The sequence below is a fragment of the Tetrahymena thermophila genome, assembly GCF_000189635.1.
Source record: "Tetrahymena thermophila SB210 genomic scaffold scf_8254592, whole genome shotgun sequence".
NCBI lineage: Eukaryota > Ciliophora > Oligohymenophorea > Hymenostomatida > Tetrahymenidae > Tetrahymena > Tetrahymena thermophila.
Genome location: NW_002476363.1, coordinates 639,770 through 658,608, shown reverse-complemented (window position 1 = coordinate 658,608; position 18,839 = coordinate 639,770). Strand labels below are relative to the sequence as shown.

Below are 18,839 nucleotides of genomic sequence, written 5' to 3'. Positions count from 1 at the left end.
TAGAACCAAATTTAAAGCTAACTTTTGTATAGAATTATAATTAAATTACTTTTGAAAATAATAACTATCAAATAATAATCACTAATTAGTTTAAATCTAATAAAAAATATGCTATTTTAGTTCCTCATCAGACATATAAATACTTATTTAAAAGTTGATTTGTTCTGTTTCTTTTTCTTCTTGAAAGGTTATTTTTTGTTTAAATGCATTAATTCGAATAATAAAAATATCTATCCGTCTGTCTTTCTTTTTATAGTAAAAATTTAATTAATTTTACTTTTCTCCTAAATATTTTAATAAACAGCTTTTGATAAAGTTATTAATTAAAGATGTATTTTTTTTCTTAAATAACTAGTAAAAATTATAAGCAAATAAACAAACAATAAAAATTTAAATGAAATATATCTTTTAAAAATAAACTAAATTAAAGTTTGTTAAAATTATGAATTTATTTGAGTGATAAATAACTAATTAATTAATTTTAATTTAACATTTTAAAATATAAAATTATATTTTTTAATGAGTATTTGTTCTAATTATTTGTAATTAATTTTCATTTTGTTTAACTGATTATCTAAAATATTTTTTGCTTGCTTAGCTTTTCATTGTCTTAACTTTGCGAAATTGTTAGAGAATAGCTAAAAGTTTTCAATAATACTTAATGCCTTTTCAAGCTGTTACTTCATTTATTCGTTTTAAAGTTATTAGATATTATTTTTTAATTAGAGTGCTGATATTTAAACTTCCTTATCTGCTAAATTTAATTGTAGATCAGCAACATCTCTCTCTTTTTATGATAGTTATATTGAAAGGTTTTAAATATGAGAATCAAACTTTTAATCTTCAAAATTTGTTTTGGTTTGTAATATTTATTTTTGTTATTACTATTGTGGTTGAATTTAATGTGAGTTATTCAATTTACTAAAAATTTAACTATTTTCCTTTTCTGAACCAGAAAACTTTCTCTTTTGATTTTATTCTTATTAGTGATTAGAATCTTCTGTTTTAGCTAATAATTATTCAAGTTTTTTAACTTTATTTCGTATATTGACATCGTTTTACAATTCTTAGTATTCAGTTTTAAATTTACTGATACTAGTAAGAATAGAATTATTTTATTAGAAAAGAATTTCTTATAATTCTTACTACTGCCTATATATTTCTTAATCAATTAGCTCTTTTTATTAGAAATAATTTATATCATTATTATTTGAAATGTTTTATTATATGATTTATTTTTCTACCTCATTTTACTCACATGACTTCATGTTTTATAAATATTCTTATATACTTTTTTGCTGCTTATCAAATTATTGATGCATTAAATTGTTTCTTAACTCTATTTCATTTAATTCTTATTAGAAGCAGCACTAAGATGAATTAAAATCTATCCCATTTATATTGTCTCTTGAAAAATGTTAGTGAGAGCTTTATTAGTAATTTTAGTTTTGATTTTGACTGTTTATATTCTAGCTAGGATTATTTGTATAAGGATTTGTTTCAAGTGTAAAAAAATTCTAATTTTCTACAATAGCCATGCTAGCATCGCTTGGGTTTGTAATTAAAACTTTTCCAGAAGAGGTGAAAGTGTTATTGCTCCGTTCATCAAGTTATTTTGATGTGGTGGAAGTTTGTGACAAAGATTTTAAAATTTATTCATTGATTTCATTGTTTTCAAGAGCTAATTTTTTAATTAAGCCTTAAAATGCACTGTTCATTTAATTTAATTTGTCATTTAAATTTGAAAATTTGAATTCATTTGTTTTATTATTCTGCTACTGTTGTTACATATCGGCATTTTCTAAGATAAATTTTTATCCGCAAGGATTTATTTAGTTCCTTACTTAAATACTATTGCCATGTTTTTCGTCAAAATATAATTTATTCTCACTAAATTCTTAACTTTGTAGAATTAAAGGATTTTAAGTTGAGCACGTAGTAGTATCAACACTCTTTTCTGAATTATTAGCAAGATACTTATTGACTCTAGTTTACTGAGATTATTATGAGCTATTATTTTAGGATTAATTGATAGATACCTACTTTATTTACAAAGGTAACTCATAAATTTTATCCTAATTTGTTTCTTTCAAGTTGCTCTAATTATTGATTGTTGAAGCCTATTAAATTATTTTTTAAATTAATAAAAATTTTATTTAAAAATGTTTACTTGCTAACTAAAATTATTATTGCTTTAACTAGAATGGTGTTAGTTAGATAGTGGTTTTTAACTCTATTTATTGATATTGATTGTTTCAGTATTGTTAACAAAATGAGGAAAGTTTATAAATTAATCGCCAATCTGATAAGAAAAAGTTTCATAATTTGCAGAGCTTTGAGCAGTTGGTTGTGGAGTTAAAAATCTTACATTTCCTGTATTTTATTACTAAAATGATCTATTTTATTCAAAATTATCATCTTAAACCAATGCATTAGAAGTATTTAATTCACTTTACTTTATTTCTTAATCAAAATAATTAGGGGCTTTATCAGAAATAAAATAAGATATCTATTATTTATTTACTTGCTTTAAACTCTATTAAAAGTTTTCAAAAAAATTGTTTTTTTCGCTTATAAGATTAAATTGATGCTAATCTAGATTTGCTTCACTTTCGCTTTAATTTATATCTTATGTACTTTGTTTATCTCCTCTAATATTTAGTTGTTCTTAATAAACGTTTTTGCTTTATTCTTTAAAATATAAATCTTACTCTTTAAAGCTTTGGTTTTATTCTTTGAAACTTTAATTATTTTCTTTAAAGCTTTGATTTGATTCTTTAAAACTTAAATTTTCTTAATTAAAGCTTAAATTCTGTTAATCCGTTTTAAAATTATTTTGATTTTGCTAATTATCTTATTTCTTTTAATTATTTTGTAAGAGCTAGTTTTTAGGGGATAACATAAAGTCTTACTTATTTTTTTAAATTTGTCCATATGAAGTGTTGTTTTAATTCATTCCAAAATTAAAATAATGTTAAATATTTGTATTTCTTGTAGATGATTCAGTTGGAGAGTGGGTTCTTTCTATTTCTCTGACCACTATTGATAGCTTTTCTCGTTAATTACTATTATGATTTTATCTTGAATTATATTGTTGAGAAAACTAAGAAGAGTTTTCATTCAAAAAATTAGGTGTTTTCGCTAATTAAAATTAAAATTTTTGCTATGAAATTGATGTTAAAGCATCTTTATCTGATGCAGTAGACTAATTCTATTAAAATGACTGCTATCTGCTGTGAATAAAGCTGGTTTATTAATGATTTTCATTTAAGTTTTGATTTTAATTAGGATTATTTTAACATGCATATTAGGAAGATTAAACTGAATAATTTGACGACTCGTTATTATTATTATTATCAATCATATAATCACTGCATATGAAAGACTGTGATTTTTCTATCAAAGCTACTTCCTGATGAGAATTGCAATTAGAAAATATTTATTAAGACTAGTCACTGTTATTCATTTTTGCAAGATTTCTAGAATAAACCTCTCTACCTAAAACTATGGTATGAGCTTCTCCTAGATGGAAGGTTAAAACTTTCTTTCCTTTCAAAAAATTAATTGGATAAAATGTTTCTGATTTATTTTCAAAGTCTCCTTATCCGCATTCACCAAATTAATTTTTTCCCCAACTATACAAATCTCCATTTTTCATTAAAATGATGCAACTATCTCCACCTACAACAGCTTTCTTAACAAGATTTTTCTCTGGCTACTCTTTGCCTTCTTTTTGAGAATTAAATGAAAAAACTAATTATGGGGTGTATATGGGATTAGAATCAGTATCACAGAACTGACCCCAAGCATACAAAGACTATGTTTTTTATGTAATAGCAACAGAAAACCTACCGCAAGCTATATCTATAATACTTTCTGAAGCAAACAAGTTTTCATTAGATAAATATTAAGGTTATAAAACCACTTTTTTATTTCTCCCAAGTCCAAGTTATCCTCTTTGATTTTCTCCACAAGCAAATACCTATCCTTATTCACTAAGTAGCAAAGAATGTGTTTCTCCACAAGCAATTTTAATAATTTTCTAATCTTTTTCATGATATAAAACTTTATCAGGGGTGATTGAATTCTCACATTTTCCTTATCCTAATTAACCATATAAACCACTACCAAAAGAATATAATTCATTTTATTTAGTAATAAAAAATGAATGATTCCATCCACTAAAAACATTAACGATCTTTTTATCAACTTTATTATAAAAATGAAATAAACTAAGTAATAAATAACTTAAATAAATAAATTATTTTATAATTATTTAAATTTAAAATGAAATTTTGTTTTATTTAATTAAATTCTATCATGATTGTAGTTGCTGCTATTTAAGTCTTTTAATATATTCTTTATTTTAAATAAATACTTCAAATTATAAATTTTGTCTTTTTTAACGGTTATTTTTGTTTTTTAATTTTGAATATTAATCAAAATTTTAATCAAATTTTTGCTTTATTCATCATTGCTTATATAAAAAACAAGCAAATTTATGTAAAGAAATTAACAACATGAGAAATTAATTGTTGTAATCATATTTAAAAGGTTTAAAACCCCTCATTTAATATTTAAAAAGAAATTAATTTACATTGTATTTGCTAAGGTGAATACAAACACTATGCTTACAAATTACCTAGTCCTAATTAACCTTCATTATTTCTTCCCCAAGAAAAAAGCTAATTTTCGTTAGTCAGAGCTATATTATGGTAAGCTCCAGAAACGACTTTGGTAATTATATAGTCTTGAAGTTTTTAAATAAGTGTTGGCGTGTAAGAATAATTAATTTAATTTGTGTCAGCACCTAATTACCCATAAATGTTACTTCCTATTGAATAAGCGTAGCCATCTTGTGTAAGAAGTATTGAGTGATGAGAACCACAACTTACACTTGTAAAGACTATGTTAAAATGACAAAAGCGAGGGATACAAAAATTTTTACCAGCATTCTTTTCACTCAAGCCAATTTAACCGTATTTATTGCTTCCAAAAACAAATATTTCATTATATTTAACTACTTGATTAGTTTGGTAAGTTTAATTAGTATTAAATTACTCATCATTCTATTCTTATACATTCTCATCACTTCTAATAAACTCATTCTATTAATTAGAATCAGCATTTTATTCAAACTCTATTTAAGAGTTAAATATTTTTTCTTTCTATTATTGATTATTAAATTGCATGACCCTTTTATTTTTAGGCTCGTTACACTTATATCTTTTTGAATCCTTCAATATTTATTTATGCCTTTAAATCTTTTTATTCAAAAAAGGAATTACTTTTTATTCTTTTCAATTTATTAATAATTTGAATAGTTTTTGATCACTTAGATAATACTTCAAATTTAATTATTAATTAGTTAAATATTCAAAATACATAAAAATATACAAAAAAGTACTCTTTATTGATAATATCTTATAAAAATGAGATCTTTCTTGATATTTATTAACTATATATCCATTTTTTTAAATTTGATTTTTATGGTATTGCTTAGCTTGAATAGTTAGTTCTAGATTTTATAAAAATAGAGTTGGTTCAATTTTATTTTTTTGAAAAAATAAAATGATTAATATTCACAAAAAATTATCTGCAAAATTTAATTTTAATATATTATGTATGATTCATTTTTTAATGAATCAAATAGTTAATATGACTTGTAAAAATAAAAGTATAATATATAAGTAATTAGATATACATACATAAATAACAAATTTACTTAGGAATAAATAACTCTTTTATATTTATTTATTTATTGATTATCTTTTTTATGAATTTTTCCACAAATAGAAATATTAATTAGGTTCCTTATAGTATAAATAATTCTAATTAAAAATCTATTAATTTGTTCAAGAATTATTTAGGGAATAGTAAGTAATTAATTTATTTAGCTCTCTAAAAAAATTTCATAAAATACTTAAAGAAATCCACCAGGCGAAAGGTAAATGAGAAATGAATCTTAGTACACAGAAAGTCAAAGGTTCAGCAGTTTTGCTGCTCAATCATTTGTTTCAGAGCTAAAAAAAATGCTCAATGAGGATGTGTTTAATGATGAAGGAAAGAAAGCTATAATTTAAAGGATTGAAGAAAAACTTTTGGACAATAAATATTTAGATATTATAGAAATTTTGAAGTAAAATAAGGATATAAATATTTTTAAAATATGGGATAGAAAAGGTTTGACTCTAATTCACAGAATGACCTTGCATATGAAAATTAATGAAGTCAAATTTATAGTTTAGTATGGTTGCGATTATCTGAAAGACTCAGCATAAAAAAATAAGATTATTAAAAAATGGATAAATTTTTAAAATGAGGACGGATTTACTGCTCTTCATTATGCTTCTTTTAAGGGAGATGTAGAAATAACAAGATACCTTATTTCGTAAGGTAGTAATGCATTATTAGTTAATAAAAATGGATTAAATGTTCTTCATATTGCTGCATAAGGCGATTAGCCTATATCAATATGCTACTTTGATAGCTTGGGAGTAGATCTTAACTTAACTGATCACAAAGGCGGTACTGCGCTCCACTGGGCATGTTACCTTGGAAGCGAAAATGCAGTGAACTACCTTGTATCTAAGATGAAGGATAAATTAAACAACGCAGATGGAGTAAGATAAACTTTTATTAATTTTTTTAGGATATCATATTTTTAAAAGAAGTGAGTGAGTGAGAGTGATTGATTACTTTGCTCTTAAATATAAGATTACCACTCAATTTTTCTAATAATTTTAATGATGTTGAAATTTATTTTTCTCAGTAATAAAGAAATTTTAGACTTTAAGGAATTTAATTTTAATATAATCTATTGATTTAATTTTTAACTTACAATAATCGAATTACATTAATTTCTCCTATTAATATTAAAATAATTCAAATAAAAATGTTTAAATAAATATCAAAATATATAGGAAGGATTAACTCCATTGCATTTAGCAGTAATAAGTGGAAACGCTAGAGTAGTAAGAAAGCTTTTGCAAAGAGGAGCTAACAGAAATGCATTAGATAATAACTAAAAAACTCCAGCTTAGTTAGCTGATGAAAATGAATTTCATAATATTTAGCAAATGCTGGAAAAAACAGGAGGATTTCAGGAATATTGCAACATAAAATAACCTTTCAAACCTATGGATAAAAATCCAAGACAGCTTTTAGTGCTTTTCCTTCTACTATTTTTCTCTTAGGGAACAATTATTGCATTTATTATACCTTGCCTAAGCTATCATTATATTGAATTAGGAATTTGGGCATTTTTTTTATTTGGAACTCTCTTTAGTTTATTTTTCGCGTGGTTGAAAAATCCTGGAGAAGTTAATGGAATTGTTTAAAATAAGTTAGAATAAAGTTAAAATATTTCAGAAAATGAATAATCTCATGAAAACTAATTTGATTAAGCATAGCAGTCCACCCCAAGATTAAATGAGCATATTACTCGCTCTAACGTGAACAATTCTATGAATGAAGCTTAAGATTTAAACTAAAATCTCATTTAAGACATTAACATAAATAATTAAATCAGTGATTTGAGTTCATAAAAAAAGACTTCATGCAAGTAGAGGGAAGTAGAAACTTTAAATTTTTTAATAAGTCTTTATTAAAATAATGATGTAAGCAAAATTTGTGTGGAGTGCTGCATAGTAAAGCCTAAGAGATCACGTCATTGCGAAATTTGCAAAAAGTGCATTAGAGTATATGATCATCATTGCCCATGGATTAATAATTGTGTAGGTGCAAATAATTATAAATACTTCATAATGTTTATTCTTTTTATGTGGTTCAATATGCTAGTTGGATTGCTTTTGATACTTTTCCACATAACTTCAAACTACAGTGATGAGCACATTTCTCAAGACAGCTGGATATTTAATTGGTATTCAGATTTATCAGCCTAAACTCAAGACACAATTTAAATTGTAAAGTACGTAGTTTCAGGTTTAGTGACACTTTTGATTATTTTTTTCTTCGTTCTTCATTCTATTTTGTGCTTCGTTTAATTGAATAATCTTTTCCTTAACTAAACTACATTTGAAAGATATAACACTCATTAATAACATGGAAACGAAGTAGATAATAATGGAGATGGTGCTAATGTTGTATCATCTAAAAAAAGTGAATAATCTTCTACTACAGATGCAAATCCTTCCATAATTTAATCAAACTCTAGAACTTCTAATTAATAAAATAGAAACAAACTAGTGTATGGAGTAAAAAAAGTTTCATTCAAAAACGCTTATTTAATGTGTATATAAAATTCTAAAGATCCATAATACGACTACGCCCCTCCAATTAAGAACATCAACAACAACTAACAGCAATCTCCCTGAATAAAAATAATTTTTTTAAACACAAAAAAACAAAGAATCAGAAAATAAATTATAAAAAAAAATTAACAAAATATTCAAATTTTATTAAATCTAAACAAATAAATAAATAAATAAGTTTATTATTTTTTATTGATGTATTTCTTATCAATCTATATAAAAATTTATATTATTTATTCATTAATTAATTAATCATATCAATATCATTTTAAATTTTAATTATTTTAATTAAAATTGACCTTTGATAAAAAGAATATAATTTTTTAATAAATATTAAAAATATTTAAAAAAATACAATTTATTTTATTATGAATGAAATACATTTATGAATCAATTTTAATTACTTGCTAAAAATTATTTTATATCTAAATATAAATTATTATTATTATTCTATATATCTATCTATATATTTTTTATAGAGATCTTGATTTTACATATTAAATAATAATTTTATTTAGATATATTTTTATATTTTCAAAATAAGCTTTTTTGCTTTTTTTGGATATTTATAATTAAAATAATTAGTTTGTTTTCATTCATTTTAAGAATTCTTTTTAATTTAACTAAGCATATCTCAAAATAGTAGAGTTATCATAATCTTCCTTATTATTTATCACTAAACTCATCGAAACAGTTCGTTGAGTATTCATAAAGGGATGAGTACTCTTTTGTATAATTTCTAACCTAGACAGCACAAGTTTTAAACTATTCTAACCTTTGGCTTACATATTTTTATGTACGTCTGTCATGTAATTCTGCTAATTTGTTGCAATGTTTGGCAAAATCTTTTCTAGAAGCTGCTAAATCTTACTCAGATATATACCCATCTGTTACACTATGAACCATCAAAATTTTAAATCCCATATCAAATTTGTTACTTAATGCTGTTTAAATCTCATAAGCTGTCTAATAACAATTTCTTATTGTATCAAAAATACTTTAATCCATTTAAAATGATCTGAAATAGTTGTCAAATATTATTTATTTATTTTTAGTTTTAGGCACTTAAATTAATCTTTTGAAATATAATTAATTAATAAATTAATCAATCAATCTAAAATTGTTACTTTTAAAAAAAGTAGTAAGAATTTCTATTTATTTCTCAATCTACTTCAAATTTATATAGAAAAAAAAATGATGAAAAATAAAATAGTAATTAACAGTTCTCACAATGAAGATAAAAATAAATCTTTTGAATTTCTTTTTGAAAACATTCATGAACAATACCCTGTAGTTTATAAAGCTTCAAACTTAAATGAAGTTCTTGGATAAGATTTACTCGCTTTGTAGAATTAAAATTTGGTTGAAATACATTTCTTATATATAACAAAACTAAATGTATTCAGCATTCTTGAGAATATGAGAAATCTTCCTTAGACATTGCAAAAGGCTAACTTTTATGTCAGTCCCTATAATATGGATATCGAAACAGCAGATTTGCTTTTTAAAAATTTTCTATTTTTACCAAAAGGGATACTTACCATACATGTTTCGATGGTATTCTACGATAATGAAGATAATGTTTCTCGCTTTTTAATTATAAATCTACCTAGATTTAACCCTCGACTCTTAGCATTAAAGTTGAACCTCAGCGGATTTTCTAACTTATTAGAGCTCTCTAAAAAATTTGATACTCTACCTTAAAATCTAAAAAGACTTAAGCTTGTCGTAAAAAACATTTAGCTATCTCCTATTTAGTTTGCTACCTTTGCACAAAATTTAAGTAGACTACCACGAAATCTGCAAAAAATTAATATTGTCATAGATGAAATAAGCTCACTTGAGCCATTTTATTAAATATTTCAAAGCATGCCTCATTCAATAAATAATATAAAGATTAAATGTAAATCTGCTTAATATTCAAATGATGAAATTCAATATTTTATGCAAGCTCTCAGTAAAAATTTTGCTCACTTAACAAAACTTAGATTGTTCTTTCCATAAAATTTAATTTCACAAGACTCGTTAAATATAGTGATTAAGTATTTGCCTACTAATCTTATAAAATTCTACTGCTAAGTATCTGGTTATAACACAAACGACTCATTAAAAGTATTTCCTTTAAACAACCTTTAAAAAGTATATTTAGACTTTAGTGAAAATTATAATAGCGACGATGATATTATAGATTTCTTTAAAAGATTATATTAAAATCAAAATATTACACATCTACGTTTAACTCTTAATGACGAAGAGACAGACTATAAAAGCATTTAATTTATAATTGATAATCTTGATTAATTTCCAAAATAATTAAAATATTTTAAGCTTTCTTTAAAGTAACCAAAGTTTACATTAGATAAAATTTAAATAAATGATAATATGCTTTCTAAAATACCTAAAACAATGAAATCATTTTCAATTAAATTAAATTTTAAAATATCAGCTCACTTATTGAAGTATTTTATCTCTCTTTATAAATAAATAGATCAATTGCATTTAGAAATTATTAAATTTAATTTTAAGCTTAACTCCAAAGTATTTTTCACCATTTAAAACTCAAGAATTACCTTATAATCTTACTTAAATGATATCCTAAAAGAAAAATCTCAATAAAAAAAATTCAACTAAAATTTTATAAAGCTACTAATTGATACTCCTCCTAACTTTATTTTAGAAACTCTAACGATAATTCCTCCGATTACTTTTTGAAAATAAATTAAATTATAACTCAAAATATCAATTAACAATTATTTAATTTCTAAAATCTTTAATAATAAATTTGTATATATCCATATAAATTCATATTTAATTTTAATTTGGTACTTTATTTAAATATTTTATTGTTAAAAACAAAATTGAAAATCTATTAAAAATAAAAAATTAATGAGCATTCTTAGTAATTTTATTTTTAAAAAATCTATTTCGAAATATTTAAGTAATTGTTTTGTTTGAAACAAATCAGCTTTCAAGCAATTAAGCTTTTGTTTTTATTAAATAGTCAATTTTTATGGATTTTTTTTAGTTATGTAACAAAAAAGTTTTAATAATTGATGTTACGATTATTAATACAAAATTAAAGGTATATATTAAGTATTTATGCTTTTAATTAATCAATAAATTATTGTAAAAAAATCATGAATTTTGCATGAATTAAATGTTATTTTAAGTAATATTTTTAATTTCATAAGAATTTAACAAAAATAAAATTTAAATTACCTGATTATGCATAATCCTTCTAAGAATTTCTATATTACATATTGGCTTTTATGTAAATATTCTACTACTATATATAGATAGCCATTAAAATTGTCTTAAAAATTGAAATCACCAAATGATCAAAAATTAATTATTAATTAAAAGTAAATTATCAAAATCTAAATTAACAGAATGGATAATGATAAACTAAAAAAAGTACCTTCTTAGGTTGACTCTAAGCTGGGTAGTTATCTTATTCATGATGAAAACGGTAACGCAATATAATTTAAGACTCTTTATGAGGAGAAACGCTCTATAATTGTTTTTATACGTCATTTCTTTTGATATGTTTGCAAAGATTTCATCAGAGCTCTTGCATAAGAAATAAACTTTGATGATCTAAAGTAAAAGAATATCAATCTCTATGTGATTGGATGTGGAAAGATTAATGGTATTAAAAATTTTTCATTAGATACTAAATTCCCTAGTTAATTATTATATGTCGATTCTGAGCGTTTCACCTACACAAAATTAGGAATGATGAGAGCTGAAACTATATCTTAAATAAGTAAAGGAAAGAAATCAAAGGATACAAAATCTTCATTTTGTGGAGGATTATGTTGGTCTATCTGTAAAATGATTTCTAAAGAAAAATAAGGAGATGTTTATTAAGTAAAACTAAATTAAATATGACTTTATTAATATTATTTTAAAATTATTTTGAGCTTTATTTAATAAAATTTATATAAAAGTTAGGAGGAACGTATATTTTTGAGACTGATGGCAAAATTACTTATAGTTTTGTGGATGAAAGCTCGAATGGGCATGTTAGTTCAACAGAAATAACTGATTTAGTTGAAAAATATGGCCAGAATGCTTGATAAAGAAAAAAAAATTTACTTATTTTGTATATAAAAAATAATATAAAGAAAGTCATTTTTAGTTAGTAAAACTGCAATGATAAATTTAATCTAAATCTATAAAGAAGGTTATATTTTGAACAAAATAGTTTTTCTATTATTAAGACTTAAATTTATGTATTTTTATCAGTAAACAAAAATTTTATTATCATTTTCTATTCAAATAATAAAATAATAAATTTATTTGAACAAGTTTTAATAAAATAAAACAAAATTTATTTACTTAAAAAACGAAGTTTTTGTGAAAACAATTAAATAAATTCAAAGAGACTTAAAATATAATTTTATTTGATTTCAAAATATAAAAATATAGAGATAATTAGATATTTAATCAAATAAGTTTTGATTTAACATAGTTTGACTGACATCTATTTTATGTAATTTCATTTATATACAATAATAGAAAAATATTCAATTTTCTTTTAATATTTAAATAATAAAATACCAAATCAAAATAATATTTTAATTAAATCGAATATTAAATTGATTTATTATAAAAATGTAATTTCTGTATGAATATTAAACAAATTAATTATAAATATTTTTATTATTAATTAATTGGTTTATTTTGAGATAAACTAGATTTTAAATAAATTTTCAAACAACATAATTTGTTTTGTATCTTGCTAGATTTAATTTGATAAATGAAATGAATCTAAAAATACCACATTTTTTTTTTTGAAATCTGATGAAACTTTAAATGCTGCTTTAAAAAAATTACATTTTTATAAATTTTTTAATCTTTATTTTTTAATGTCTCATTAGAATTTATCAGAAAGTTAATTACAGAAAATTTAATTAAATTTCAAATTTGCATTCTATTTACAATCATTCCAGAAAAATTCCATTTTCTCAATATGACTATCACATATACTTTATATTTGAGTATAAATTTACAATTATTTTTTCAATATTTTATTTTATAATCTAATAAATTGAAGAAAAAAAAATTAATAAAAAAGAATAAATTAATTTTAAAATATTATGGATAATAAAAAATTAATGAAAGTACCAACTAAAGTAGATTCTGAGTTGGGAAATTTTCTAGTATACAATGAAAATGCTTAAGGAATAAAATTTAAGACTCTTTTTGAGGACAAACGTACAATTATAGTATTTATACGTCATTTCTTTTGCTATGTTTGCTAAGATTTTGTGAGAGCTCTTGCACAAGATATTAACTTTGGCGATCTAAAATAAAAAAATATAAACCTCTATGTTGTTGGGTGTGGAGAAATAAGTGGAATTAAAAATTTTTCATTAGAAACAAAATTCCCTAGTTAACTTATATATGTTGACACTTAACGCTTCACCTATAATAAATTAGGAATGATGAGGGCTGAAACTATTTCCTAAGTAAGATCAGGAAAGAAATCAGAGGACACAAAAACTTCTACTTTTTGCGGTTTATGCAAAACTGCTTGCAGTATTATTACTAAGAAAAGGCAAGGAGACATTTATCAAGTAAAATTAAAAATTTCACATTCAACAAATTAATTTAATTCGCACTTCTATAAATTAAAAGTTAGGAGGAACTTATATATTTGAAACAGATGGAAAAATAATTTACACCTTTGTAGATGATAGCTCAAATGGACATTGCAGTTCCAAAGAAATTTTAGATCTTATTTAGAAATATAGTTAGAATATAGAAAATTGAAATTTTTATTTCAAAACTCATAAATATAAAATTGATTTTAAAAACTGTGTAAGAATAATAAAGTATTTTTTAAAAGCAGATTTTATATTTATTATAATAAAAAAAAATAATATTGTTTCATATTATATATTAAGTAGTTTGTTTAATTAACTTTTGACAATTTTTGAAATTATAAAGTTTATTTAAAATATTTTTTTTTCATTCAAAAATGAAGAGATTTTATTAGATTTAACTATTCAATTATTTTAAATAAATTTTATTTAAAATTGTTTAACATTGTATCTATTTTTGAATAAATAGTGTTTGTTTTTTAAATAAAAAATTGATTTTTAATAAATAATAAAATTATTGCAAGGTATTTAATTAATTAATTGATTGATAGTAGTAAATATTAAAAAAGATAAATATATTTTCATACAATAAATTATTTCTTTTTAATTTTTATATTATGTTGTTATTGGAAATTAAAAGAAACAATCAAGCAAGCAAGCAAATATTAAGTAATGAATTTTAATTATTAAGTGCTTATCTAATATTTTTATAAAAGAATATTAAAAGGAATAACTAAAAAATATCAATTGATTTAGGTTAATAGAATTAGCTAAAGATACAAATAAATAAATTCTGTTAGTTAGATAGTTAGTAAAGTGAAGGGAATATAAAATTTAAAGGTATTTCATTTATGGAGAGAATAGATGAAAATGGAGCTAATAGCGAAGGTGATATGAATTCATCTTAGTTTTTCTAGAGTAGCCAAGAAGATAAATTTGAAAACTTTAACTTCAATCAAACTGATTTAACAAAATATAGCGCATAATAATAGTTGAACTTAGCTAATTAATTTTTCAACAATAACTAATTCGAAAATCTTGAAAAGTTATTAAACTAGAATTAAAATTTAGATATAACTACTTTAGTAGATAGAAAAAATTACACATTAGCTCATAAAATAGTTTTAAATCAGAATATTACATACCTTGTAAAGATTACTGACTATGTAAAAAAGTTTTTCAAATGCAATAGACTATAGGAAGCAGATGTTAAACAAAATTTGGCTAATTGGTTTAATATAAAAACAGAAGGTGGGTTTACAGCTCTTCATTTTGCTTCATATAGAGGAGATTTAAAAATAATACAATTTTTGATTAATAATGGCGCTGATATCCAAGCAAGAAACAGTAAAGGATTGAATTCGGTGCATATTGCTGCATAGGGTGATTAGCCTATTTCGATCAGATATTTTTAAAAAATAGGGTTAAACGCATTAGATTTAGATTATAAACAAGGAAATCCCCTTCATTGGGCTTGCTTTTTGGGAAATGAAAATGCAATAAACTATTTGACTTCATACTCTGAAATTGATATCAATCAACCTGACTCAGTAACAAAATTTTATAGAACAAAAATTTTATACATCTAAATTCATAAACATAATTAATTGCTTCTAATATAAAATATGCACTTAGATTTTTACTTAGCTTTGAATATTTTTACTTGCTTTTATTTATCTAAGAAAAATAAATTGAATTTTTTATATTAAAACTCATCACTTTGCACTACTTTTAAACTTTAATAGCCTTACTTGTTTACTAGTTGTTAATAACGTTGAGTGCGTGCTAACTAGATCAATTTGATCTTTTTAATTATTTTTTGATGATTAAATCTTAAAAATCCAAAATATAATAAAAATAGGTTTTTTTGAATAATAAATTTAAAAAAACTTACTTTCTAGAAAAATAAAGAATGAATTAACTTTTTTATTTTTATTTTATAAAATTTAAATTTATTGTTTGTTTGTTATAAATTCGCAAAAAAATTTTCAATTTAATTTCTAAAATTTGTCTGTTTAAAAATGATCAAAATTAAAATATTATTTTTTTTAATTCTTTTTACTTAAAATAAAAGCAAGGACTATCACCTTTACACCTAGCTGTTATTAGTGGAAATGCCAAAGCAGTAAAACGTCTTCTCCTTAAAGGAGCAAATAGAAACTTGATAGATAAAAAAGATAAGACACCTGGTTAACTTGCATAGTAAGAAGGCTATGAAAACATAGCTAACATGATAGATAATGATGATGGTTTTGAAGAATATTGCAACATTCGTTAGCCGTTTCGTCCAATTGATAAGAATTTAAAATAAGTCATAATATTTTACGTCTTATTTCTTTTTGTATAATCTTTATTTGCTACTTTTTACATTCCTTGTCTAGATGAATAGTTTATTTAGTTTAGCATTTGGGCATCGTTATCCTGTATCACACTGATCATGTAAATTATAGTTTGGAATGTTAATCCTGGTGAGGTTACTGGAATTAATAATAAGGAGACATTAGTAATTTAGCGTTAAATATAAAATTTAAATTAATTTAGTTGTGTTAGTTCGTCTGCTACTGAATCATTAAATAAGTATTCTATTCGATAAAATGGTTATAATAAGTTAACATCTGCATAAAATCATGAACAAGGAGAAAATTTAGATTCTATTATTGAATCAAAGAAACCTTAATCAGTTAGAATACTTGATGAGAGTAAAGGCTAGCTTGAAGAACCACTTTTAGCATAGAATCAAATAATATAAAAAGATGAGCTTATATTGCTTTTAAAATCACACCCTATTGAAACTATATGCTTAGACTGCTAAATTATAAGACCCTTGCGCTCAAAGCATTGTGAAATTTGTAAAAAATGTATCAAAGTTTATGACCATCATTGTCCTTGGGTAAATAATTGTGTTGGAGCTAATAATTATAAATATTTTATTTCATTCATAATTTTATTATGGTTAAATAAATTAACGCTACTTGTTTTAACTTTCCTTCATTTGTTGACATAATACGATGATGAAGATACATTTATATTGAATTGGTTCAAGAATTTATCTGAAAACACTCTACATTCTCTTTTGATTACTAAATATGTTGCTGCTGCTTTGATAGTTGCAATTACTCTTCCATTTTTCTGTATGTTATCTGTTCTCTGCTTTGTATAGATTAATAATCTCTTTTTAAACTAAACAACATATGAACGATATAATGCCAAAGCTAAAGGTGAGACTTTTCGTGAAAGCTCTTCTTTAACTTCGAGCAAAGAACCTAATAACAATATAGATTCAGAAATGTTTGGAAGCAACATGAAAGAATAATCTTAATAATAATAATATTAAAGTACTTCAACTAAAACTAAAACTCCTAAAAAAATAAATACAAAATATAGTCTAAGGAATGCTCTATAAATGTGTTGTATTAATTAAAAAAATTCTTAGCTTGATTTTGACAAAAAGCAAATTATAAAATAGGCAATAATCTAAGAATAATATGATGAACCTAATCAATAATGAATTAACTATTACATAATTTTGTTAATTTTAATAAAATAACAAGTATTAAAATTTTTATGTTTATTAATAATAAATAATCATCTATTAAAATATTTCCTTTTAAAATCTTTTAAATACAAAATTTTAAAACATCAATTTAATCAATCAACTAATTCCATTCAAATTTATATCAAAATATCTACTTCAAAGCAGTAAGAATGATATTAAAAGTAAATTTAAAATGAATCGTTTCTAATATTTGCTAAAATTGAATAATTTCTTAGCTTCAATTTTTTTATAATTTTCCTTAAATTCTATTATGATGATGAAAATTTAAAGAATTGAATGAATGATTTAGATAGAGTTAAATGCCTTTTTAATTTAGGATAGGCTATCAAAACTAATGAATATTTAATTAAAAGAAAATTAGATAAATTATTTTCAATACATAAAAGGCATTTTTTGGAGGATAAAATTTAATTCATCCCTCCGCTTTAAATTTTTGAAATTATTAGATTCATTTTAATAACAAGTAGAAGATTCAAATGGTTTTAATAGAATTTCTTAGAATAATTTATGCATTAATAGAATTATACCAAGATAGGAAATTTTTTTAACGGGATAGGCATTAGTAATTAAGAGTTCCAAATATTTCATCAGTAGAAATTTAACATATTAAAGAAGTAATTTTTATGAAAATAATTATCATAAATAAATAAATTAATATTCATAGATTTGAAATATTTATTACTCCTTCAAATTAATTATCAAGCTATATATTTATTTAAATCAAATAATTATCTAAAATAGGCACTTTTTGAATTTTTTTTACATTTTAAATTGAGGAATTAATCAAAAGCTAAATCATAGATTCTTAAAAAACTCTAATATTTTCATATATAAATTATAAAAGTAAAATAATTATTTTGATCAATTTCTTATCTAAATATATTGTATTATTAAATTTTATAGTCAATTTAGATACAAAATTTAGTGCTTTTTATGTGTGAACCTCTGTTATGTAAGTGATATAAAAAGAGCTTAATCATTTAATTTAATATTTGATTAAAATATGAGGGACTTAAATATTTGATTAAAATATGAGAGGCTTAAAATTTTTGAGAGGTTTTAAAAAAAGGAAAATAAAAAAATAAAATGTGAAGTATTAAAAAATACTTTTTTTAAGACCTAAAAAAAATACTTTTATTGAATCTTACAACGGCATCTAATTATTATTATTATTATTATCACTATTTTTCTAAAAAGACTTCTTAAATAAAATGATATTCATAAGAAGAAATACTTTTATTTAATTTATAAAAGCGTCAATAAATATTCTATTTTACTAAAGAATATTTTCATTTGAAATTTATTAAAATACTTTTCATAAAATTAATTAAGATCTAAAGATCTGATTGATTGATTCTCAATTTTCTAAAACATAAATAAAGTTGCTCATTTCTGTTATGA

General features: G+C 22.5%; 7 protein-coding genes across 7 annotated transcripts; 5 read left to right on the top strand and 2 right to left on the bottom strand. All coding sequences in view use genetic code 6, as the record gives it.

Annotated features, from left to right (window-relative positions):
• Nucleotides 1-602: 602 nt before the first annotated feature.
• TTHERM_00718030 (chromosome condensation regulator RCC1 repeat protein) lies at nucleotides 603-5,192 on the bottom strand (the record flags this gene model as incomplete). The annotated part of the gene is made up of 3 exons (XM_001015122.2): nucleotides 603-2,120; nucleotides 2,171-4,209; nucleotides 4,598-5,192. The coding sequence occupies 3 exons, from the start codon at nucleotides 5,190-5,192 to the stop codon at nucleotides 603-605; spliced, it is 4,152 nt and encodes a 1,383-aa protein (XP_001015122.2).
• Nucleotides 5,193-5,951: 759 nt separating this feature from the next.
• On the top strand, nucleotides 5,952-8,336 carry TTHERM_00718020 (DHHC zinc finger protein; the record flags this gene model as incomplete). The annotated part of the gene is made up of 2 exons (XM_001015121.1): nucleotides 5,952-6,623; nucleotides 6,924-8,336. The coding sequence occupies 2 exons, from the start codon at nucleotides 5,952-5,954 to the stop codon at nucleotides 8,334-8,336; spliced, it is 2,085 nt and encodes a 694-aa protein (XP_001015121.1).
• A 323-nt stretch (nucleotides 8,337-8,659) lies between these two features.
• TTHERM_00718010 (hypothetical protein) lies at nucleotides 8,660-9,353 on the bottom strand. Its single transcript, XM_001015120.2, has one exon. The coding sequence runs from the start codon at nucleotides 9,279-9,281 to the stop codon at nucleotides 8,925-8,927; it is 357 nt and encodes a 118-aa protein (XP_001015120.1). The 5' UTR covers nucleotides 9,282-9,353; the 3' UTR covers nucleotides 8,660-8,924.
• A 114-nt stretch (nucleotides 9,354-9,467) lies between these two features.
• Nucleotides 9,468-10,522, top strand: TTHERM_00718000 (hypothetical protein; the record flags this gene model as incomplete). The annotated part of the gene is made up of 2 exons (XM_001015119.2): nucleotides 9,468-10,385; nucleotides 10,475-10,522. 2 exons carry the CDS (start codon nucleotides 9,468-9,470, stop codon nucleotides 10,520-10,522), a joined length of 966 nt encoding a protein of 321 aa, XP_001015119.2.
• Nucleotides 10,523-11,663: 1,141 nt separating this feature from the next.
• On the top strand, nucleotides 11,664-12,352 carry TTHERM_000717999 (DHHC zinc finger protein; the record flags this gene model as incomplete). The annotated part of the gene is made up of 3 exons (XM_012798358.1): nucleotides 11,664-11,742; nucleotides 11,830-12,143; nucleotides 12,224-12,352. 3 exons carry the CDS (start codon nucleotides 11,664-11,666, stop codon nucleotides 12,350-12,352), a joined length of 522 nt encoding a protein of 173 aa, XP_012653812.1.
• A 1,001-nt stretch (nucleotides 12,353-13,353) lies between these two features.
• On the top strand, nucleotides 13,354-14,051 carry TTHERM_000717998 (DHHC zinc finger protein; the record flags this gene model as incomplete). The annotated part of the gene is made up of 2 exons (XM_012798357.1): nucleotides 13,354-13,855; nucleotides 13,917-14,051. Exons 1-2 carry the CDS (start codon nucleotides 13,376-13,378, stop codon nucleotides 14,049-14,051), a joined length of 615 nt encoding a protein of 204 aa, XP_012653811.1. The 5' UTR covers nucleotides 13,354-13,375.
• Nucleotides 14,052-14,733: 682 nt separating this feature from the next.
• On the top strand, nucleotides 14,734-17,390 carry TTHERM_00717990 (DHHC zinc finger protein; the record flags this gene model as incomplete). The annotated part of the gene is made up of 2 exons (XM_001015118.2): nucleotides 14,734-15,432; nucleotides 15,957-17,390. The coding sequence occupies 2 exons, from the start codon at nucleotides 14,734-14,736 to the stop codon at nucleotides 17,388-17,390; spliced, it is 2,133 nt and encodes a 710-aa protein (XP_001015118.2).
• Between the last annotated feature and the right edge of the window lie 1,449 nt (nucleotides 17,391-18,839).